At 45.8% G+C, this 22,955-nt stretch overlaps 1 protein-coding gene across 3 annotated transcripts in view; it reads left to right on the top strand.

The window, feature by feature from the left end:
* The window catches only part of LOC118382591 (fibulin-2-like), a 318,974-nt gene that overhangs the window by 80,017 nt on the left and 216,002 nt on the right, over positions 1-22,955 (top strand). For all 3 annotated transcript variants that reach the window (XR_008075151.1, XM_052474537.1, XM_052474538.1), the window contains exon 6: positions 2,329-2,521. Coding sequence is in view for 2 of the 3 variants with exons in the window: in XM_052474537.1 (XP_052330497.1) it covers positions 2,329-2,521 (193 nt within the window). In the remaining variant the exon portion in view is untranslated. The remainder of the gene's footprint in view (positions 1-2,328; positions 2,522-22,955) is intronic.

The raw sequence follows: 22,955 nt of genomic DNA, 5'->3' as shown, positions 1-22,955 counted from the left end.
TATAAACAGAGACCTGAACAGACAGGTTTATATCTTGGCTGAAACTGCTCTATAAACAGAGACCTGAACAGACAGGTTTATATCTTGGCTGAAACTGCTCTATAAACAGAGACCTGAACAGACAGGTTTATATCTTGGCTGATACTGCTCTATAAACAGAGACCTGAACAGACAGGTTTATATCTTGGCTGATACTGCTCTATAAACAGAGACCTGAACAGACAGGTTTATATCTTGGCTGATACTGCTCTATAAACAGAGACCTGAACAGACAGGTTTATATCTTGGCTGAAACTGCTCTATAAACAGAGACATGAACAGACAGGTTTATATCTTGGCTGATACTGCTCTATAAACAGAGACCTGAACAGACAGGTTTATATCTTGGCTGATACGGCTCTATAAACAGAGACCTGAACAGACAGGTTTATATCTTGGCTGATACGGCTCTATAAACAGAGACCTGAACAGACAGGTTTATATCTTGGCTGATACTGCTCTATAAACAGAGACCTGAACAGACAGGTTTATATCTTGGCTGAAACTGCTCTATAAACAGAGACATGAACAGACAGGTTTATATCTTGGCTGATACTGCTCTATAAACAGAGACCTGAACAGACAGGTTTATATCTTGGCTGATACTGCTCTATAAACAGAGACCTGAACAGACAGGTTTATATCTTGGCTGATACTGCTCTATAAACAGAGACCTGAACAGACAGGTTTATATCTTGGCTGATACGGCTCTATAAACAGAGACCTGAACAGACAGGTTTATATCTTGGCTGATACTGCTCTATAAACAGAGACCTGAACAGACAGGTTTATATCTTGGCTGATACGGCTCTATAAACAGAGACCTGAACAGACAGGTTTATATCTTGGCTGATACTGCTCTATAAACAGAGACCTGAACAGACAGGTTTATATCTTGGCTGATACTGCTCTATAAACAGAGACCTGAACAGACAGGTTTATATCTTGGCTGATACTGCTCTATAAACAGAGACCTGAACAGACAGGTTTATATCTTGGCTGATACGGCTCTATAAACAGAGACCTGAACAGACAGGTTTATATCTTGGCTGATACTGCTCTATAAACAGAGACCTGAACAGACAGGTTTATATCTTGGCTGATACTGCTCTATAAACAGAGACCTGAACAGACAGGTTTATATCTTGGCTGATACTGCTCTATAAACAGAGACCTGAACAGACAGGTTTAGTATTTTATTATGACAGGGGCAGGGAGAGATGGCAGGGGCAGAGAGAGATGACAGGAGCAGAGAGAGATGACAGGAGCAGAGAGAGATGACAGGGGCAGAGAGAGATGGCAGGGGCAGAGAGAGATGGCAGGGGCAGAGAGAGATGGCAGGGGCAGAGAGAGATGGCAGGAGCAGAGAGAGATGGCAGGGGCAGGGAGAGATGACAGGGAGAGATGACAGGGGCAGGGAGAGATGGCAGGGGCAGAGAGAGATGACAGGGGCAGGGAGAGATGACAGGGGCAGGGAGAGATGGCAGGGGCAGAGAGAGATGACAGGGGCAGGGAGAGATGGCAGGGGCAGGGAGAGATGACAGGGAGAGATGACAGGGGCAGGGAGAGATGGCAGGGGCAGAGAGAGGTGACAGGGGCAGAGAGAGATGACAGGGGCAGGGAGAGATGGCAGGGGCAGAGAGAGATGACAGGGGCAGAGAGAGATGACAGGGGCAGAGAGAGATGACAGGGGCAGAGAGAGATGACAGGGGCAGAGAGAGATGACAGGGGCAGAGAGAGATGACAGGGGCAGGGAGAGATGACAGGGAGAGATGACAGGGGCAGGGAGAGATGGCAGGGGCAGAGAGAGATGACAGGGGCAGGGAGAGATGACAGGGAGAGATGACAGGGGCAGGGAGAGATGGCAGGGGCAGAGAGAGATGACAGGGGCAGAGAGAGATGACAGGGGCAGAGAGAGATGACAGGGGCAGAGAGAGATGGCAGGAGCAGAGAGAGATGGCAGGGGCAGAGAGAGAGATGAGAGGGGGTGTGAGGGATGAGTGTGGAGGAGAGGTTAGGAGAGGGAGGAGAGGAGAGATGAGGGAAGGAGAGGAATGAGAGGGCAGGAGAGGGAGAGGAGAGGAGATGAATGAGAGGGGAGGAAAGAGGAGGCTGAGGGGAGGAAGGGAGAAGAGAGGAAGGGTGGTGGGAGAGGGGTGGAGATGAGAGCGGAGGAGAGGAATGAAAAGGGAGGAGAGGGTAGAGGGAGGGAGGAGAAGGGAGGATGAGAAGGAAGTGAATGGACCACTGTGACAGGTGTGTGTGTGTGTGTCTGTGTGTCCTCTCCAGGTGTGCTGCAGTTGTTGTGTGCTGGGTCTGGCTCTACATTCTGAAGGTAGAGGGTGTGATGCCCACCAATACCTGGGGAACCCCTGTGGTCATGTCCTGCTCACCTGCTGTGAAGAGGAGGGGCTCAGCCCTAACCCTAACCAAACACAGAGTAGGAAGGAGAGGCCCAGACCTACTACCCTGTCTGAGAAAGGTAAATCTCCTCACACCAAACCCACTGCCCTGTCTGAGAAAGGTAAATCTCCTCACTCCAGACCTACTGCCCTGTCTGAGACAGGTAAATCTCCTCACACCAGACCTACTACCCTGTCTGAGACAGGTAAATCACCTCACTCCATACCTACTGCCCTGTCTGAGAAATGTAAATCTCCTCACACCAGACCTACTGCCCTGTCTGAGACAGGTAAATCTCCTCACACCAGACCTACTACCCTGTCTCAGAAAGGTAAATCACCTCACTCCAGACCTACTGCCCTGTCTGAGAAATGTAAATCTCCTCACTCCAGACCTACTGCCCTGTCTGAGACAGGTAAATCTCCTCACACCAGACCTACTACCCTGTCTGAGACAGGTAAATCACCTCACTCCAGACCTACTGCCCTGTCTGAGACAAATAAATCTCCTCACACCAGACCTACTACCCTGTCTCAGAAAGGTAAATCACCTCACTCCAGACCTACTGCCCTGTCTGAGAAATGTAAATCTCCTCACTCCAGACCTACTGCCCTATCTGAGAAAGGTACATCTCCTCACTCCAGACCTACTGCCCTGTCTGAGACAAATAAATCCACTCACTCCAGACCTACTGCCCTGTCTGAGAAAGGTATATCTCCTCACACACAATAACCCATAACCCATAATGTTTAAGTGGAATTTAATGTCTTGAGTCAATAAGTTTTCAACCCCTTGGTTATGGCAAGCCTAAATACGTTGTACGAACAAGTCACATAATAAGTTGCAGGTGTTTAACATCATTTTTGAATGACTACCTCATCGCTGTACCCCACACAATTATCTGTAAGATTGTGCAATAAATTCAACCACAAAGACCAGGAAGGTTTTCCAATGCCTCGCAAAGAAGGGCACCTATTTGAGCATTGTGAAGTTATTAATTACACTTTAGATGCTGTATCAATACACCCAGTCACGACAAAGATACAGGCGTCCTTCCTAACTCAGTTGCCGGAGAGGAAGGAAACCGGGATTTCAACATTTGTATTTGTATTTATTATGGATTCACATTAGTTCCTGCCAAGGTAGAACTGAGAGGACAAGTACATTAGAGTGTCTAGTTTGAGAAACAGATGCCTCACAAGTCCTCAACTGGCATCCTCTTTAAATAGTACCCTCAAAACACCAGCTCCTTCACTTCCTTCTTCACTCTAACTGTCCATGGCTCATACTCTTCAGAAGGACCTGGAAGAGATACCGGTGAGGACTGCCTGAAGATACAAATACATACAGACAGTTAAAGCTATGTGAAGGCAGGACAGAGAGAGCACAGAGGATACAGACAGTTAAAGCTATGTGAAGGCAGGACAGAGAGAGCACAGAGGATACAGACAGTTAAAGCTATGTGAAGGCAGGACAGAGAGAGCACAGAGGATACAGACAGTTAAAGCTATGTGAAGGCAGGACAGAGCAGGACAGAGCACAGAGGATACAGAGACAGAGGTTAAAGCTATGAGAAGGCAGGACAGAGAGAGCAGAGGATACAGACAGTTAAAGCTTTGTGAACAAGGCAGAGACAGAGGACATCATCAGAGAACAGAGGATCACGGAGACAGTTAAAGCTATGTGAAGGCAGGACAGAGAGAGAACAGAGGTTAGAGACAGTTAAAGCTATGTGATCAGAGAACAGAGGACAGAGAGAGCACAGAGGATCACAGAGACAGTTAAAGCTATGAGAAGGCAGGACAGAGAACAGAGGCACAGAGGATCATCAGACAGTTAAAGCTATGTGAGAGGCAGGACATCAGAGAACAGAGGATACAGACAGTTAAAGCTATGTGAAGGCAGGACAGAGAGAGCACAGAGGATACAGACAGTTAAAGCTATGTGAAGGCAGGACATCATCAGAGCACAGAGGATACATCAGTTAAAGCTAACAGCAGGACATCATCAGAGAGGATACAGACAGTTAAAGCTATGTGAAGGCATCACAGAGAGCACAGAGGATACAGACAGTTAAAGCTATGTGAAGGCAGGATCAGAGAGAACAGAGGATACATCAGTTAAAGCATGAGAAGGCAGGACAGGACAGCACAGAGGATACAGAGAGAACAGAGGACATCATCAGAGAACAGAGGACATCAGGACAGAGAGAGAGAACAGAGGATACAGACAGTTAAAGCAGGACAGAGAACAGAGGATACAGACAGTTAAAGCATGTGAAGGCAGGACAGAGAACAGAGGATACAGACATAAAGCTATCAGCAGAACAGAGGACACATCAGAGAACAGAGGTTAAAGCATGTGAAGGCAGGACAGAGAACAGAGGACATCATCAGTTAAAGCAGAGGACATCAGAGAGAGCACAGAGGATACAGACAGAGGACATCACAGAGAACAGAGGACATCATTAAGAACAGAGGACATCATCAGAGAACAGAGGACATCATCAGAGAACAGAGGACATCATGTGAGAACAGAGGACATCATCAGAGAACAGAGGACATCATGAAGAGCAGGACAGAGAGAACAGAGGACATCATCAGAGAACAGAGGACATCATCAGAGAACAGAGGACATCATCAGAGAACAGAGGACATCATCAGAGAGAGCACAGAGAGGATACATCAGTTAAAACAGAAGGCAGAGAACAGAGGACATCATCAGAGAACAGAGGACATCATCAGAGAACAGAGGACATCATCAGAGAACAGAGGACATCATCAGAGAACAGAGGACATCATCAGAGAACAGAGGACATCATCGGAGAACAGAGGACATCATCAGAGAACAGAGGACATCATCAGAGAACAGAGGACATCATCAGAGAACAGAGGACATCATCAGAGAACAGAGGACATCATCAGAGAACAGAGAACAGAGAACAGGACATCATCAGAGAACAGAGGACATCATCAGAGAACAGAGGACATCATCAGAGAACAGAGGACATCATCAGAGAACAGAGGACATCATCAGAGAACAGAGGACATCATCAGAGAACAGAGGACATCATCAGAGAACAGAGGACATCATCAGAGAACAGAGGACATCATCAGAGAACAGAGGACATCATCAGAGAACAGAGGACATCATCAGAGAACAGAGGACATCATCAGAGAACAGAGGACATCATCAGAGAACAGAGGACATCATCAGAGAACAGAGGACATCATCAGAGAACAGAGGACATCATCAGAGAACAGAGGACATCATCAGAGAACAGAGGACATCATCAGAGAACAGAGGACATCATCAGAGAACAGAGGACATCATCAGAGAACAGAGGACATCATCAGAGAACAGAGGACATCATCAGAGAACAGAGGACATCATCAGAGAACAGAGGACATCATCAGAGAACAGAGGACATCATCAGAGAACAGAGGACATCATCAGAGAACAGAGGACATCATCAGAGAACAGAGGACATCATCAGAGAACAGAGGACATCACAGAACAGGACATCATCAGAGAACAGAGGACACATCAGAGAACAGAGGACATCATCAGAGAACAGAGGACATCATCAGAGAACAGAGGACATCATCAGAGAACAGAGGACATCATCAGAGAACAGAGGACATCATCAGAGAACAGAGGACATCATCAGAGAACAGAGGACATCATCAGAGAACAGAGGACATCATCAGAGAACAGAGGACATCATCAGAGAACAGAGGACATCATCAGAGAGGACATCATCAGAGAACAGAGGACATCATCAGAGAACAGAGGACATCATCATCAGAGAACAGAGGACATCATCAGAGAACAGAGGACATCATCAGAGAACAGAGGACATCATCAGAGAACAGAGGACATCATCAGAGAACAGAGGACATCATCAGAGAACAGAGGACATCATCAGAGAACAGAGGACATCATCAGAGAACAGAGGACATCATCAGAGAACAGAGGACATCATCAGAGAACAGAGGACATCATCAGAGAACAGAGGACATCATCAGAGAACAGAGGACATCATCAGAGAACAGAGGACATCATCAGAGAACAGAGGACATCATCAGAGAACAGAGGACATCATCAGAGAACAGAGGACATCATCAGAGAACAGAGGACATCATTAGAGAACAGAGGACATCATCAGAGAACAGAGGACATCATCGGAGAACAGAGGACATCATCAGAGAACAGAGGACATCATCAGAGAACAGAGGACATCATCGGAGAACAGAGGACATCATCAGAGTACAGAGGACATCATCAGAGAACAGAGGACATCATCAGAGAACAGAGGACATCATCAGAGAACAGAGGACATCATCGGAGAACAGAGGACATCATCAGAGAACAGAGGACATCATCAGAGAACAGAGGACATCATCAGAGAACAGAGGACATCATCAGAGAACAGAGGATCATCAGAGAACAGAGGACATCATCAGAGAACAGAGAACAGAGGACATCATCAGAGAACAGAGGACATCATCAGAGAACAGAGGACATCATCAGAGAACAGAGGACATCAACAGAGGACATCATCAGAGAACAGAGGACATCATCAGAGAACAGAGGACATCATCAGAGAACAGAGGACATCATCAGAGAACAGAGGACATCATCAGAGAACAGAGGACATCATCAGAGAACAGAGGACATCATCAGAGAACAGAGGACATCATCAGAGAACAGAGGACATCATCAGAGAACAGAGGACATCATCAGAGAACAGAGGACATCATCAGAGAACAGAGGACATCATCAGAGAACAGAGGACATCATCAGAGAACAGAGGACATCATCAGAGAACAGAGGACATCATCAGAGAACAGAGGACATCATCAGAGAACAGAGGACATCATCAGAGAACAGAGGACATCATCAGAGAACAGAGGACATCATCAGAGAACAGAGGACATCATCAGAGAACAGAGGACATCATCAGAGAACAGAGGACATCATCAGAGAACAGAGGACATCATCAGAGAACAGAGGACATCATCGGAGAACAGAGGACATCATCAGAGAACAGAGGACATCATCAGAGAACAGAGGACATCATCAGAGAACAGAGAACAGAGAACAGAGGACATCATCAGAGAACAGAGGACATCATCAGAGAACAGAGGACATCATCAGAGAACAGAGGACATCATCAGAGAACAGAGGACATCATCAGAGAACAGAGGACATCATCAGAGAACAGAGGACATCATCAGAGAACAGAGGACATCATCAGAGAACAGAGGACATCATCAGAGAACAGAGGACATCATCAGAGAACAGGAGAACAGAGGACATCATCAGAGAACAGAGGACATCATCAGAGAACAGAGGACATCATCATCAGAGAACAGAGGACATCATCAGAGAACAGAGGACATCATCAGAGAACAGAGGACATCATCAGAGAACAGAGGACATCAGAACAGAGGACATCATCAGAGAACAGAGGACATCATCAGAGAACAGAGGACATCATCAGAGAACAGAGGACATCATCGGAGAACAGAGGACATCATCAGAGAACAGAGGACATCATCGGAGAACAGAGGACATCATCAGAGAACAGAGGACATGATCAGAGAACAGAGGACATCATCAGAGAACAGAGGACATCATCAGAGGACATCATCAGAGAACAGAGGACATCATCAGAGAACAGAGGACATCATCAGAGAACAGAGGACATCATCAGAGGACATCATCAGAGAACAGAGGACATCATCAGAGAACAGAGGACATCATCAGAGAACAGAGGACATCATCAGAGAACAGAGGACATCATCAGAGAACAGAGGACATGATCAGAGAACAGAGGACATCATCAGAGAACAGAGGACATCATCGGAGAACAGAGGACATCATCAGAGAACAGAGGACATCATCAGAGAACAGAGGACATCATCAGAGAACAGAGGACATCATCAGAGAACAGAGGACATCATCAGAGAACAGAGGACATCATCAGAGAACAGAGGACATCATCAGAGAACAGAGGACATCATCAGAGAACAGAGGACATCATCAGAGAACAGAGGACATCATCAGAGAACAGAGGACATCATCAGAGAACAGAGGACATCATCGGAGAACAGAGGACATCATCAGAGAACAGAGGACATCATCGGAGAACAGAGGACATCATCAGAGAACAGAGGACATCATCAGAGAACAGAGGACATCATCAGAGAACAGAGGACATCATCGGAGAACAGAGGACATCATCAGAGAACAGAGGACATCATCAGAGAACAGAGGACATGATCAGAGAACAGAGGACATCATCAGAGAACATCATCAGAGAACAGAGGACATCATCAGAGAACAGAGGACATCATCGGAGAACAGAGGACATCATCAGAGAACAGAGGACATCATCAGAGAACAGAGGACATCATCAGAGAACAGAGGACATCATCAGAGAACAGAGGACATCATCAGAGAACAGAGGACATCATCAGAGAACAGAGGACATCATCAGAGAACAGAGGACATCATCAGAGAACAGAGGACATCATCAGAGAACAGAGGACATCATCAGAGAACAGAGGACATCATCGGAGAACAGAGGACATCATCAGAGAACAGAGGACATCATCAGAGAACAGAGGACATCATCAGAGAACAGAGGACATCATCAGAGAACAGAGGACATCATCAGAGAACAGAGGACATCATCAGAGAACAGAGGACATCATCAGAGAACAGAGGACATCATCAGAGAACATCAGAGAACAGAGGACATCATCAGAGAACAGAGGACATCATCAGAGAACAGAGGACAGAGAACAGAGGACATCATCAGAGAACAGAGGACATCATCAGAGGACATCATCAGAGAACAGAGGACATCATCAGAGAACAGAGGACATCATCAGAGAACAGAGGACATCATCAGAGAACAGAGGACATCATCAGAGAACAGAGGACATCATCAGAGAACAGAGGACATCATCAGAGAACAGAGGACATCATCAGAGAACAGAGGACATCATCAGAGAACAGAGGACATCATCAGAGAACAGAGGACATCATCAGAGAACAGAGGACATCATCAGAGAACAGAGGACATCACAGAAGGACATCATCAGAGAACAGAGGACATCATCAGAGAACAGAGGACATCATTCAGAGAACAGAGGACATCATCAGAGAACAGAGGACATCATCAGAGAACAGAGGACATCATCAGAGAACAGAGGACATCATCAGAGAACAGAGGACATCATCAGAGAACAGAGGACATCATCAGAGAACAGAGGACATCATCAGAGAACAGAGGACATCATCAGAGAACAGAGGACATCATCAGAGAACAGAGGACATCATCAGAGAACAGAGGACATCATCAGAGAACAGAGGACATCATCAGAGAACAGAGGACATCATCAGAGAACAGAGGACATCATCAGAGAACAGAGGACATCATCAGAGAACAGAGGACATCATCAGAGAACAGAGGACATCATCAGAGAACAGAGGACATGATCAGAGAACAGAGGACATCATCAGAGAACAGAGGACATCATCAGAGAACAGAGGACATCATCAGAGAACAGAGGACATCATCAGAGAACAGAGGACATCATCGGAGAACAGAGGACATCATCAGAGAACAGAGGACATCATCAGAGAACAGAGGACATCATCAGAGAACAGAGGACATCATCAGAGAACAGAGGACATCATCAGAGAACAGAGGACATCATCAGAGAACAGAGGACATCATCAGAGAACAGAGGACATCAGAGAACAGAGGACATCATCAGAGAACAGAGGACATCATCAGAGAACAGAGGACATCATCAGAGAACAGAGGACATCATCAGAGAACAGAGGACATCATCAGAGAACAGAGGACATCATCAGAGAACAGAGGACATCATCAGAGAACAGAGGACATCATCAGAGAACAGAGGACATCATCGGAGAACAGAGGACAGATCAGGACATCATCAGAGAACAGACATCATCAGAGAACAGAGAACATCATCAGAGAACAGAGGACATCATCAGAGAACAGAGGACATCATCAGAGAACAGAGGACATCAGAGAACAGAGAACAGAGGACATCATCAGAGAACAGAGGACATCATCAGAGAACAGAGGACATCATCAGAGAACAGAGGACATCATCAGGAGAACAGAGGACATCATCGGAGAACAGAGGACATCATCAGAGAACAGAGGACATCATCAGAGAACAGAGAACATCAGAGAACAGAGGACATCATCAGAGAACAGAGGACATCATCAGGAGAACAGAGGACATCATCAGAGAACAGAGGACATCATCAGAGAACAGAGGACATCATCAGAGAACAGAGGACATCATCAGAGAACAGAGGACATCATCAGAGAACAGAGGACATCATCAGAGAACAGAGGACATCATCAGAGAACAGAGGACATCATCAGAGAACAGACATCATCAGAGAACAGAGGACATCATCAGAGAACAGAGGACATCATCAGAGAACAGAGGACATCAGAGAACAGAGGACATCATCAGAGAACAGAGGACATCATCAGAGAACAGAGGACATCATCAGAGAACAGAGGACATCATCGGAGAACAGAGGACATCATCAGAGAACAGAGGACATCATCAGAGAACAGAGGACATCATCAGAGAACAGAGGACATCATCAGAGAACAGAGGACATCATCAGAGAACAGAGGACATCATCAGAGAACAGAGGACATCATCAGAGAACAGAGGACATCATCAGAGAACAGAGGACATCATCAGAGAACAGAGACATCATCAGACATCATCAGAGAACAGAGGACATCATCAGAGAACAGAGGACATCATCGGAGAACAGAGAACAGAGGACATCATCAGAGAACAGAGGACATCATCAGAGAACAGAGGACATCATCAGAGAACAGAGGACATCATCAGAGAACAGAGGACATCATCAGAGAACAGAGGACATCATCAGAGAACAGAGGACATCATCAGAGAACAGAGGACATCATCAGAGAACAGAGGACATCATCAGAGAACAGAGGACATCATCAGAGAACAGAGGACATCATCGGAGAACAGAGGACATCATCAGAGAACAGAGGACATCATCAGAGAACAGAGGACATCATCAGAGAACAGAGGACATCATCAGAGAACAGAGGACATCATCAGAGAACAGAGGACATCATCAGAGAACAGAGGACATCATCAGAGAACAGAGGACATCATCAGAGAACAGAGGACATCATCAGAGAACAGAGGACATCATCAGAGAACAGAGGACATCATCAGAGAACAGAGGACATCATCAGAGAACAGAGGACATCATCAGAGAACAGAGGACATCATCAGAGAACAGAGGACATCATCAGAGAACAGAGGACATCATCAGAGAACAGAGGACATCATCGGAGAACAGAGGACATCATCAGAGAACAGAGGACATGACATCATCATCAGAGAACAGAGGACATCATCAGAGAACAGAGGACATCATCAGAGAACAGAGGACATCATCAGAGAACAGAGGACATCATCGGAGAACAGAGGACATCATCAGAGAACAGAGGACATCATCAGAGAACAGAGGACATCATCAGAGAACAGAGGACATCATCAGAGAACAGAGGACATCATCAGAGAACAGAGGACATCATCAGAGAACAGAGGACATCATCAGAGGAACATCAGAGAACAGACATCATCAGAGAACAGAGGACATCATCAGAGAACAGAGGACATCATCAGAGAACAGAGGACATCATCAGAGAACAGAGGACATCATCAGAGAACAGAGGACATCATCAGAGAACAGAGGACATCATCGGAGAACAGAGGACATCATCAGAGAACAGAGGACATCATCAGAGAACAGAGGACATCATCAGAGAACAGAGGACATCATCAGAGAACAGAGGACATCATCAGAGAACAGAGGACATCATCAGAGAACAGAGGACATCATCAGAGAACAGAGGACATCATCAGAGAACAGAGGACATCATCAGAGAACAGAGGACATCATCAGAGAACAGAGGACATCATCAGAGAACAGAGGACATCATCAGAGAACAGAGGACATCATCAGAGAACAGAGGACATCATCAGAGAACAGAGGACATCATCAGAGAACAGAGGACATCATCAGAGAACAGAGGACATCATCAGAGAACAGAGGACATCATCGGAGAACAGAGGACATCATCAGAGAACAGAGGACATCATCAGAGAACAGAGGACATCATCAGAGAACAGAGGACATCATCAGAGGACATCATCAGAGAACAGAGGACATCATCAGAGAACAGAGGACATCATCAGAGGACATCATCAGAGGACATCATCAGAGAACAGAGGACATCATCAGAGAACAGAGGACATCATCGGAGAACAGAGGACATCATCAGAGAACAGAGGACATCATCGGAGAACAGAGGACATCATCAGAGAACAGAGGACATCATCAGAGAACAGAGGACATCATCAGAGAACAGAGGACATGATCAGAGAACAGAGGACATCATCAGAGAACAGAGGACATCATCAGAGAACAGAGGACATCATCAGAGAACAGAGGACATCATCAGAGAACAGAGGACATCATCAGAGGACATCATCAGAGAACAGAGGACATCATCAGAGAACAGAGGACATCATCAGAGAACAGAGGACATCATCAGAGAACAGAGGACATCATCAGAGAACAGAGGACATCATCAGAGAACAGAGGACATCATCAGAGAACAGAGGACATCATCAGAGAACAGAGGACATCATCAGAGAACAGAGGACATCATCAGAGAACAGAGGACATCATCAGAGAACAGAGGACATCATCAGAGAACAGAGGACATCATCAGAGAACAGAGGACATCATCGGAGAACAGAGGACATCATCAGAGAACAGAGGACATCATCAGAGAACAGAGGACATCATCAGAGAACAGAGGACATCATCAGAGAACAGAGGACATCATCAGAGAACAGAGGACATGATCAGGACATCATCAGAGAACAGAGGACATCATCAGAGAACAGAGGACATCATCAGAGAACAGAGGACATCATCAGAGAACAGAGGACATCATCAGAGAACAGAGGACATCATCAGAGAACAGAGGACATCATCAGAGAACAGAGGACATCATCAGAGAACAGAGGACATCATCAGAGAACAGAGGACATCATCAGAGAACAGAGGACATCATCAGAGAACAGAGGACATCATCAGAGAACAGAGGACATCATCAGAGAACAGAGGACATCATCAGAGAACAGAGGACATCATCAGAGAACAGAGGACATCATCGGAGAACAGAGGACATCATCAGAGAACAGAGGACATCATCAGAGAACAGAGGACATCATCAGAGAACAGAGGACATCATCAGAGAACAGAGGACATCATCAGAGAACAGAGGACATCATCAGAGAACAGAGGACATCATCAGAGAACAGAGGACATCATCAGAGAACAGAGGACATCATCAGAGAACAGAGGACATCATCAGAGAACAGAGGACATCATCAGAGAACAGAGGACATCAGAGAACAGAGGACATCATCAGAGAACAGAGGACATCATCAGAGAACAGAGGACATCATCAGAGAACAGAGGACATCATCAGAGAACAGAGGACATCATCAGAGAACAGAGGACATCATCAGAGAACAGAGGATCATCAGAGAACAGAGGACATCATCGGAGAACAGAGGACATCATCAGAGAACAGAGGACATCATCAGAGAACAGAGGACATCATCAGAGAACAGAGGATATCATCAGAGAACAGAGGACATCATCAGAGAACAGAGGACATCATCAGAGAACAGAGAGGACATCATCAGAGAACAGAGGACATCATCAGAGAACAGAGGACATCATCGGAGAACAGAGGACATCATCAGAGAACAGAGGACATCATCAGAGAACAGAGGACATCATCAGAGAACAGAGGGACATCATCAGAGAACAGAGGACATCATCAGAACAGAGGACATCATCAGAGAACAGAGGACATCATCAGAGAACAGAGGACATCATCAGAGAACAGAGGACATCATCAGAGAACAGAGGACATCATCAGAGAACAGAGGACATCATCAGAGAACAGAGGACATCATCAGAGAACAGAGGACATCATCAGAGAACAGAGGACATCATCAGAGAACAGAGGACATCATCAGAGAACAGAGGACATCATCAGAGAACAGAGGACATCATCAGAGAACAGAGGACATCATCAGAGAACAGAGGACATCATCAGAGAACAGAGGACATGATCAGAGAACAGAGGACATCATCAGAGAACAGATCATCAGAGAACAGAGGACATCATCAGAGAACAGAGGACATCATCGGAGAACAGAGGACATCATCAGAGAACAGAGGACATCATCAGAGAACAGAGGACATCATCAGAGAACAGAGGACATCATCAGAGAACAGAGGACATCATCAGAGAACAGAGGACATCATCAGAGAACAGAGGACATCATCAGAGAACAGAGGACATCATCAGAGAACAGAGGACATCATCAGAGAACAGAGGACATCATCAGAGAACAGAGGACATCATCGGGAGAACAGAGGACATCATCAGAGAACAGAGGACATCATCAGAGAACAGAGGACATCAGAGAACAGAGGACATCATCAGAGAACAGAGGACATCATCAGAGAACAGAGGACATCATCAGAGAACAGAGGACATCATCAGAGAACAGAGGACATCATCAGAGAACAGACATCATCAGGACATCATCAGAGAACAGAGGACATCATCGGAGAACAGAGGACATCATCAGAGAACAGAGGACATCATCAGAGGACATCATCAGAGAACAGAGGACATCATCAGAGAACAGAGGACATCATCAGAGAACAGAGGACATCATCGGAGAACAGAGACAACAGAGGACATCATCAGAGAGAGGACATCACAGAGGACATCATCAGAGAACAGAGGACATCATCAGAGAACAGAGGACATCATCAGAGAACAGAGGATCATCATCAGAGAACAGAGGACATCATCAGAGAACAGAGGACATCATCAGAGAACAGAGGACATCATCAGAGAACAGAGGACATGATCAGAGAACAGAGGACATCATCAGAGAACAGAGGACATCATCAGAGAACAGAGGACATCATCAGAGAACAGAGGACATCATCAGAGAACAGAGGACATCATCAGAGAACAGAGGACATCATCAGAGAACAGAGGACATCATCAGAGAACAGAGGACATCATCAGAGAACAGAGGACATCATCGGAGAACAGAGGACATCATCAGAGAACAGAGGACATCATCAGAGAACAGAGGACATCATCAGAGAACAGAGGACATCATCAGAGAACAGAGGACATCATCAGAGAACAGAGGACATCATCATCAGAGAACAGAGGACATCATCGGAGAACAGAGGACATCATCAGAGAACAGAGGACATCATCAGAGAACAGAGGACATCATCGGAGAACAGAGGACATCATCAGAGAACAGAGGACATCATCAGAGAACAGAGGACATCATCAGAGAACAGAGGACATCATCAGAGAACAGAGGACATCATCAGAGAACAGAGGACATCATCGGAGAACAGAGGACATCATCAACTGGAGAACAGAGAGAACAGAGGACATCATCAGAGAACAGAGGACATCATCGGAGAACAGAGGACATCATCAGAGAACAGAGGACATCATCAGAGAACAGAGGACATCATCAGAGAACAGAGGACATCATCAGAGAACAGAGGACATCATCAGAGAACAGAGGACATCATCAGAGAACAGAGGACATCATCAGAGAACAGAGGACATCATCAGAGGACATCATCAGAGAACAGAGGACATCATCAGAGAACAGAGGACATCATCAGAGAACAGAGGACATCATCAGAGAACAGAGGACATCATCAGAGAACAGAGGACATCATCAGAGAACAGAGGACATCATCAGAGAACAGAGGACATCATCAGAGAACAGAGGACATCATCAGAGAACAGAGGACATGATCAGAGAACAGAGGACATCATCAGAGAACAGAGGACATCATCAGAGAACAGAGGACATCATCAGAGAACAGAGGACATCATCAGAGAACAGAGGACATCATCATCATCAGAGAACAGAGGACATCATCAGAGAACAGAGGACATCATCAGAGAACAGAGGACATCATCAGAGAACAGAGGACATCATCAGAGAACAGAGGACATCATCAGAGAACAGAGGACATCATCAGAGAACAGAGGACATCATCAGAGAACAGAGGACATCATCAGAGAACAGAGAACAGAGAGGACATCATCAGAGAACAGAGGACATCATCAGAGAACAGAGGACATCATCAGAGAACAGAGGACATCATCAGAGAACAGAGGACATCATCAGAGAACAGAGGACATCATCAGAGAACAGAGGACATCATCAGAGAACAGAGGACATCATCAGGAGAACAGAGGACATCATCAGAGAACAGAGGACATCATCAGAGAACAGAGGACATCATCAGAGAACAGAGGACATCATCAGAGAACAGAGGACATCATCAGAGAACAGAGGACATCATCAGAGAACAGAGGACATCATCAGAGAACAGAGGACATCATCAGAGAACAGAGGACATCATCAGAGAACAGAGGACATCATCAGAGAACAGAGGACATCATCAGAGAACAGAGGACATCATCAGAGAACAGAGGACATCATCACATCATCAGAGAACAGAGGACATCATCAGAGAACAGAGGACATCATCAGAGAACAGAGGACATCATCAGAGAACAGAGGACATCATCAGAGAACAGAGGACATCATCAGAGAACAGAGGACATCATCAGAGAACAGAGGACATCATCAGAGGACATCATCAGAGAACAGAGGACATCATCGGAGAACAGAGGACATCATCAGAGAACAGAGGACATCATCAGAGAACAGAGGACATCATCAGAGAACAGAGACATCATCAGAACAGAGGACATCATCAGAGAACAGAGGACATCATCAGAGACATCATCAGAGAACAGAGGAGGACATCATCGGAGAACAGAGGACATCATCAGAGAACAGAGGACATCATCAGAGAACAGAGGACATCATCAGAGAACAGAGGACATCATCAGAGAACAGAGGACATCATCAGAGAACAGAGAACAGAGGACATCATCAGAGAACAGAGGACATCATCAGAGAACAGAGGACATCATCAGAGAACAGAGGACATCATCAGAGAACAGAGGACATCATCAGAGAACAGAGGACATCATCAGAGAACAGAGGACATCATCAGAGAACAGAGGACATCATCAGAGAACAGAGGACATCATCAGAGAACAGAGGACATCATCAGAGAACAGAGGACATCATCAGAGAACAGAGGACATCATCAGAGAACAGAGGACATCATCAGAGAACAGAGGACATCATCAGAGAACAGAGGACATCATCAGAGAACAGAGGACATCATCAGAGGACATCATCAGAGAACAGAGGACATCATCAGAGAACAGAGGACATCATCAGAGAACAGAGGACATCATCAGAGAACAGAGGACATCATCAGAGAACAGAGGACATCATCAGAGAACAGAGGACATCATCAGAGAACAGAGGACATCATCAGAGAACAGAGGACATCATCAGAGGACATCATCAGAGAACAGAGGACATCATCAGAGAACAGAGGACATCATCAGAGAACAGAGGACATCATCAGAGAACAGAGGACATCATCAGAGAACAGAGGACATCATCAGAGAACAGAGGACATCATCAGAGAACAGAGGACATCATCAGAGAACAGAGGACATCATCAGAGAACAGAGGACATCATCAGAGAACAGAGGACATCATCAGAGAACAGAGGACATCATCAGAGAACAGAGGACATCATCAGAGAACAGAGGACATCATCAGAGAACAGAGGACATCATCAGAGAACAGAGGACATCATCAGAGAACAGAGGACATGATCAGAGAACAGAGGACATCATCAGAGAACAGAGGACATCATCAGAGAACAGAGGACATCATCAGAGAACAGAGGACATCATCAGAGAACAGAGGACATCATCAGAGAACAGAGGACATCATCAGAGAACAGAGGACATCATCAGAGAACAGAGGACATCATCAGAGAACAGAGGACATCATCAGACATCATCAGAGAACAGAGGACATCATCAGAGAACAGAGGACATCACCAGAGAACAGAGAATCATCAGAGAACAGAGGACATCATCAGAGAACAGAGGACATCATCATCATCAGAGAACAGAGGACATCATCAGAGAACAGAGGACATCATCAGAGAACAGAGGACATCATCAGAGAACAGAGGACATCATCAGAGAACAGAGGACATCATCGAACAGAGAATCAGAGGACATCATCAGAGAACAGAGGACATCATCAGAGAACAGAGGACATCATCAGAGAACAGAGAACAGACATCATCAGAGAACAGAGGACATCATCAGAGAACAGAGGACATCATCGGAGAACAGAGGACATCATCAGAGAACAGAGACATCATCAGAGAACAGAGGACATCATCAGAGAACAGAGGACATCATCAGAGAACAGAGGACATCATCAGAGAACAGAGGACATCATCAGAGAACAGAGGACATCATCAGAGAACAGAGGACATCATCAGAGAACAGAGGACATCATCAGAGAACAGAGGACATCATCAGAGAACAGAGGACATCATCAGAGAACAGAGGACATCATCAGAGAACAGAGGACATCATCAGAGAACAGAGGACATCATCAGAGAACAGAGGACATCATCAGAGAACAGAGGACATCATCAGAGAACAGAGGACATCATCAGAGAACAGAGGACATCATCAGAGAACAGAGGACATCATCAGAGAACAGAGGACATCATCAGAGAACAGAGGACATCATCAGAGAACAGAGGACATCATCGGAGAACAGAGGACATCATCAGAGAACAGAGGACATCAGAGAACAGAGGACATCATCAGAGAACAGAGGACATCATCAGAGAACAGAGGACATCATCAGAGAACAGAGGACATCATCAGAGAACAGAGGACATCATCAGAGAACAGAGGACATCATCAGAGAACAGAGGACATCATCAGAGAACAGAGGACATCATCAGAGAACAGAGGACATCATCAGAGAACAGAGGACATCATCAGAGAACAGAGGACATCATCGGAGAACAGAGGACATCATCAGAGAACAGAGGACATCATCAGAGAACAGAGGACATCATCGGAGAACAGAGGACATCATCAGAGAACAGAGGACATCATCAGAGAACAGAGGACATCATCAGAGAACAGAGGACATCATCAGAGAACAGAGGACATCAGAGAACAGAGACAACAGAGAACAGAGGACATCATCAGAGAACAGAGGACATCATCAGAGAACAGAGGACATCATCAGAGAACAGAGGACATCATCAGAGAACAGAGGACATCATCAGAGAACAGAGGACATCATCGGAGAACAGAGGACATCATCAGAGAACAGAGGACATCATCGGAGAACAGAGAGGACATCATCAGAGAACAGAGGACATCATCAGAGAACAGAGGACATCATCAGAGAACAGAGGACATCATCAGAGAACAGAGGACATCATCGGAGAACAGAGGACATCATCAGAGAACAGAGGACATCATCAGAGAACAGAGGACATCATCAGAGAACAGAGGACATCATCGGAGAACAGAGGACATCATCGGAGAACAGAGGACATCATCAGAGAGAATCACAGAGGACATCATCAGAGAACAGAGGACATCATCAGAGAACAGAGGACATCATCAGAGAACAGAGGACATCATCAGAGAACAGAGGACATCATCAGAGAACAGAGGACATCATCAGAGAACAGAGGACATCATCAGAGAACAGAGGACATCATCGGAGAACAGAGGACATCATCAGAGAACAGAGGACATCATCAGAGAACAGAGGACATCATCAGAGAACAGAGAGAACAGAGAGAACAGAGGATCAGAACAGAATCAGAGGACATCATCAGAGAACAGAGGACATCATCAGAGAACAGAGGACATCATCAGAGAACAGAGGACATCATCAGAGAACAGAGGACATCATCAGAGAACAGAGGACATCATCAGAGAACAGAGGACATCATCAGAGAACAGAGGACATCAGGAACATCATCAGAGAGAGAACAGAGGACATCATCAGAGAACAGAGGACATCATCAGAGAACAGAGGACATCATCAGAGAACAGAGGACATCATCAGAGAACAGAGGACATCATCAGAGAACAGAGGACATCATCAGAGAACAGAGGACATCATCAGAGAACAGAGGACATCATCAGAGGACATCATCAGAGAACAGAGGACATCATCAGAGAACAGAGGACATCATCAGAGAACAGAGGACATGATCAGAGAACAGAGGACATCATCAGAGAACAGAGGACATCATCGGAGAACAGAGGACATCATCAGAGAACAGAGGACATCATCGGAGAACAGAGGACATCATCAGAGAACAGAGGACATCATCAGAGAACAGAGGACATCATCAGAGAACAGAGGACATCATCAGAGAACAGAGGACATCATCGGAGAACAGAGGACATCATCAGAGAACAGAGGACATCATCAGAGAACAGAGGACATCATCAGAGAACAGAGGACAATCAGAGGACATCATCAGAGAACAGAACAGGACATCATCAGAGAACAGAGGACATCATCAGAGAACAGAGGACATCATCAGAGAACAGAGGACATCATCAGAGAACAGAGGACATCATCAGAGAACAGAGGACATCATCAGAGAACAGAGGACATCATCGGAGAGAACATCAGAGAACAGAGGACATCATCAGAGAACAGAGGACATCATCAGAGGACATCATCAGAGAACAGAGGACATCATCAGAGAACAGAGGACATCATCAGAGAACAGAGGACATCATCAGAGAACAGAGGACATCATCAGAGAACAGAGGACATCATCAGAGAACAGAGGACATCATCAGAGAACAGAGGACATCATCAGAGAACAGAGGACATCATCAGAGAACAGAGGACATCATCAGAGGACATCATCAGAGAACAGAGGACATCATCAGAGAACAGAGGACATCATCAGAGAACAGAGGACATGATCAGAGAACAGAGGACATCATCAGAGAACAGAGGACATCATCAGAGAACAGAGGACATCATCAGAGAACAGAGGACATCATCGGAGAACAGAGGACATCATCGGAGAACAGAGGACATCATCGGAGAACAGAGGACATCATCAGAGAACAGAGAGAACAGAGGACATCATCAGAGAACAGAGGACATCATCAGAGAACAGAGGACATCATCAGAGAACAGAGGACATCATCAGAGAACAGAGGACATCATCAGAGAACAGAGGACATCATCAGAGAACAGAGGACATCATCGGAGAACAGAGGACATCATCAGAGAACAGAGGACATCATCAGAGAACAGAGGACATCATCAGAGAACAGAGGACATCATCAGAGAACAGAGGACATCATCAGAGAACAGAGGACATCATCAGAGAACAGAGGACATCATCAGAGAACAGAGGACATCATCAGAGAACAGAGGACATCATCAGAGAACAGAGGACATCATCAGAGGACATCATCAGAGAACAGAGGACATCATCAGAGAACAGAGGACATCATCATCATCAGAGAACAGAGGACATCATCAGAGAACAGAGGACATCATCAGAGAACAGAGGACAGATCAGAGAACAGAGGACATCATCAGAGAACAGAGGACATCATCAGAGAACAGAGGACATCATCAGAGAACAGAGAACAGAGGACATCATCAGAGAACAGAGGACATCATCAGAGAACAGAGGACATCATCAGAGAACAGAGGACATCATCAGAGAACAGAGGACATCATCAGAGAACAGAGGACATCATCGGAGAACAGAGGACATCATCAGAGAACAGAGGACATCATCAGAGAACAGAGGACATCATCGGAGAACAGAGGACATCATCAGAGAACAGAGGACATCATCGGAGAACAGAGGACATCATCAGAGAACAGAGGACATCATCGGAGAACAGAGGACATCATCAGAGAACAGAGGACATCATCAGAGAACAGAGGACATCATCAGAGAACAGAGGACATCATCAGAGAACAGAGGACATCATCAGAGAACAGAGGACATCATCAGAGAACAGAGGACATCATCAGAGAACAGAGGACATCATCAGAGAACAGAGGACATCATCAGAGAACAGAGGACATCATCGGAGAACAGAGGACATCATCAGAGAACAGAGGACATCATCAGAGAACAGAGGACATCATCGGAGAACAGAGGACATCATCAGAGAACAGAGGACATCATCGGAGAACAGAGGACATCATCAGAACAGAGAGAACAGAGGACATCATCAGAGAACAGAGGACATCATCAGAGAACAGAGGACATCATCAGAGAACAGAGGACATCATCGGAGAACA

The sequence above is a fragment of the Oncorhynchus keta genome, chromosome 21, assembly GCF_023373465.1.
Source record: "Oncorhynchus keta strain PuntledgeMale-10-30-2019 chromosome 21, Oket_V2, whole genome shotgun sequence".
In the NCBI taxonomy this organism is placed as follows: Eukaryota; Metazoa; Chordata; class Actinopteri; order Salmoniformes; family Salmonidae; genus Oncorhynchus; species Oncorhynchus keta.
Note: the sequence above shows the minus strand (reverse complement) of the source record. Positions and strands in the feature narration are given on the sequence as shown.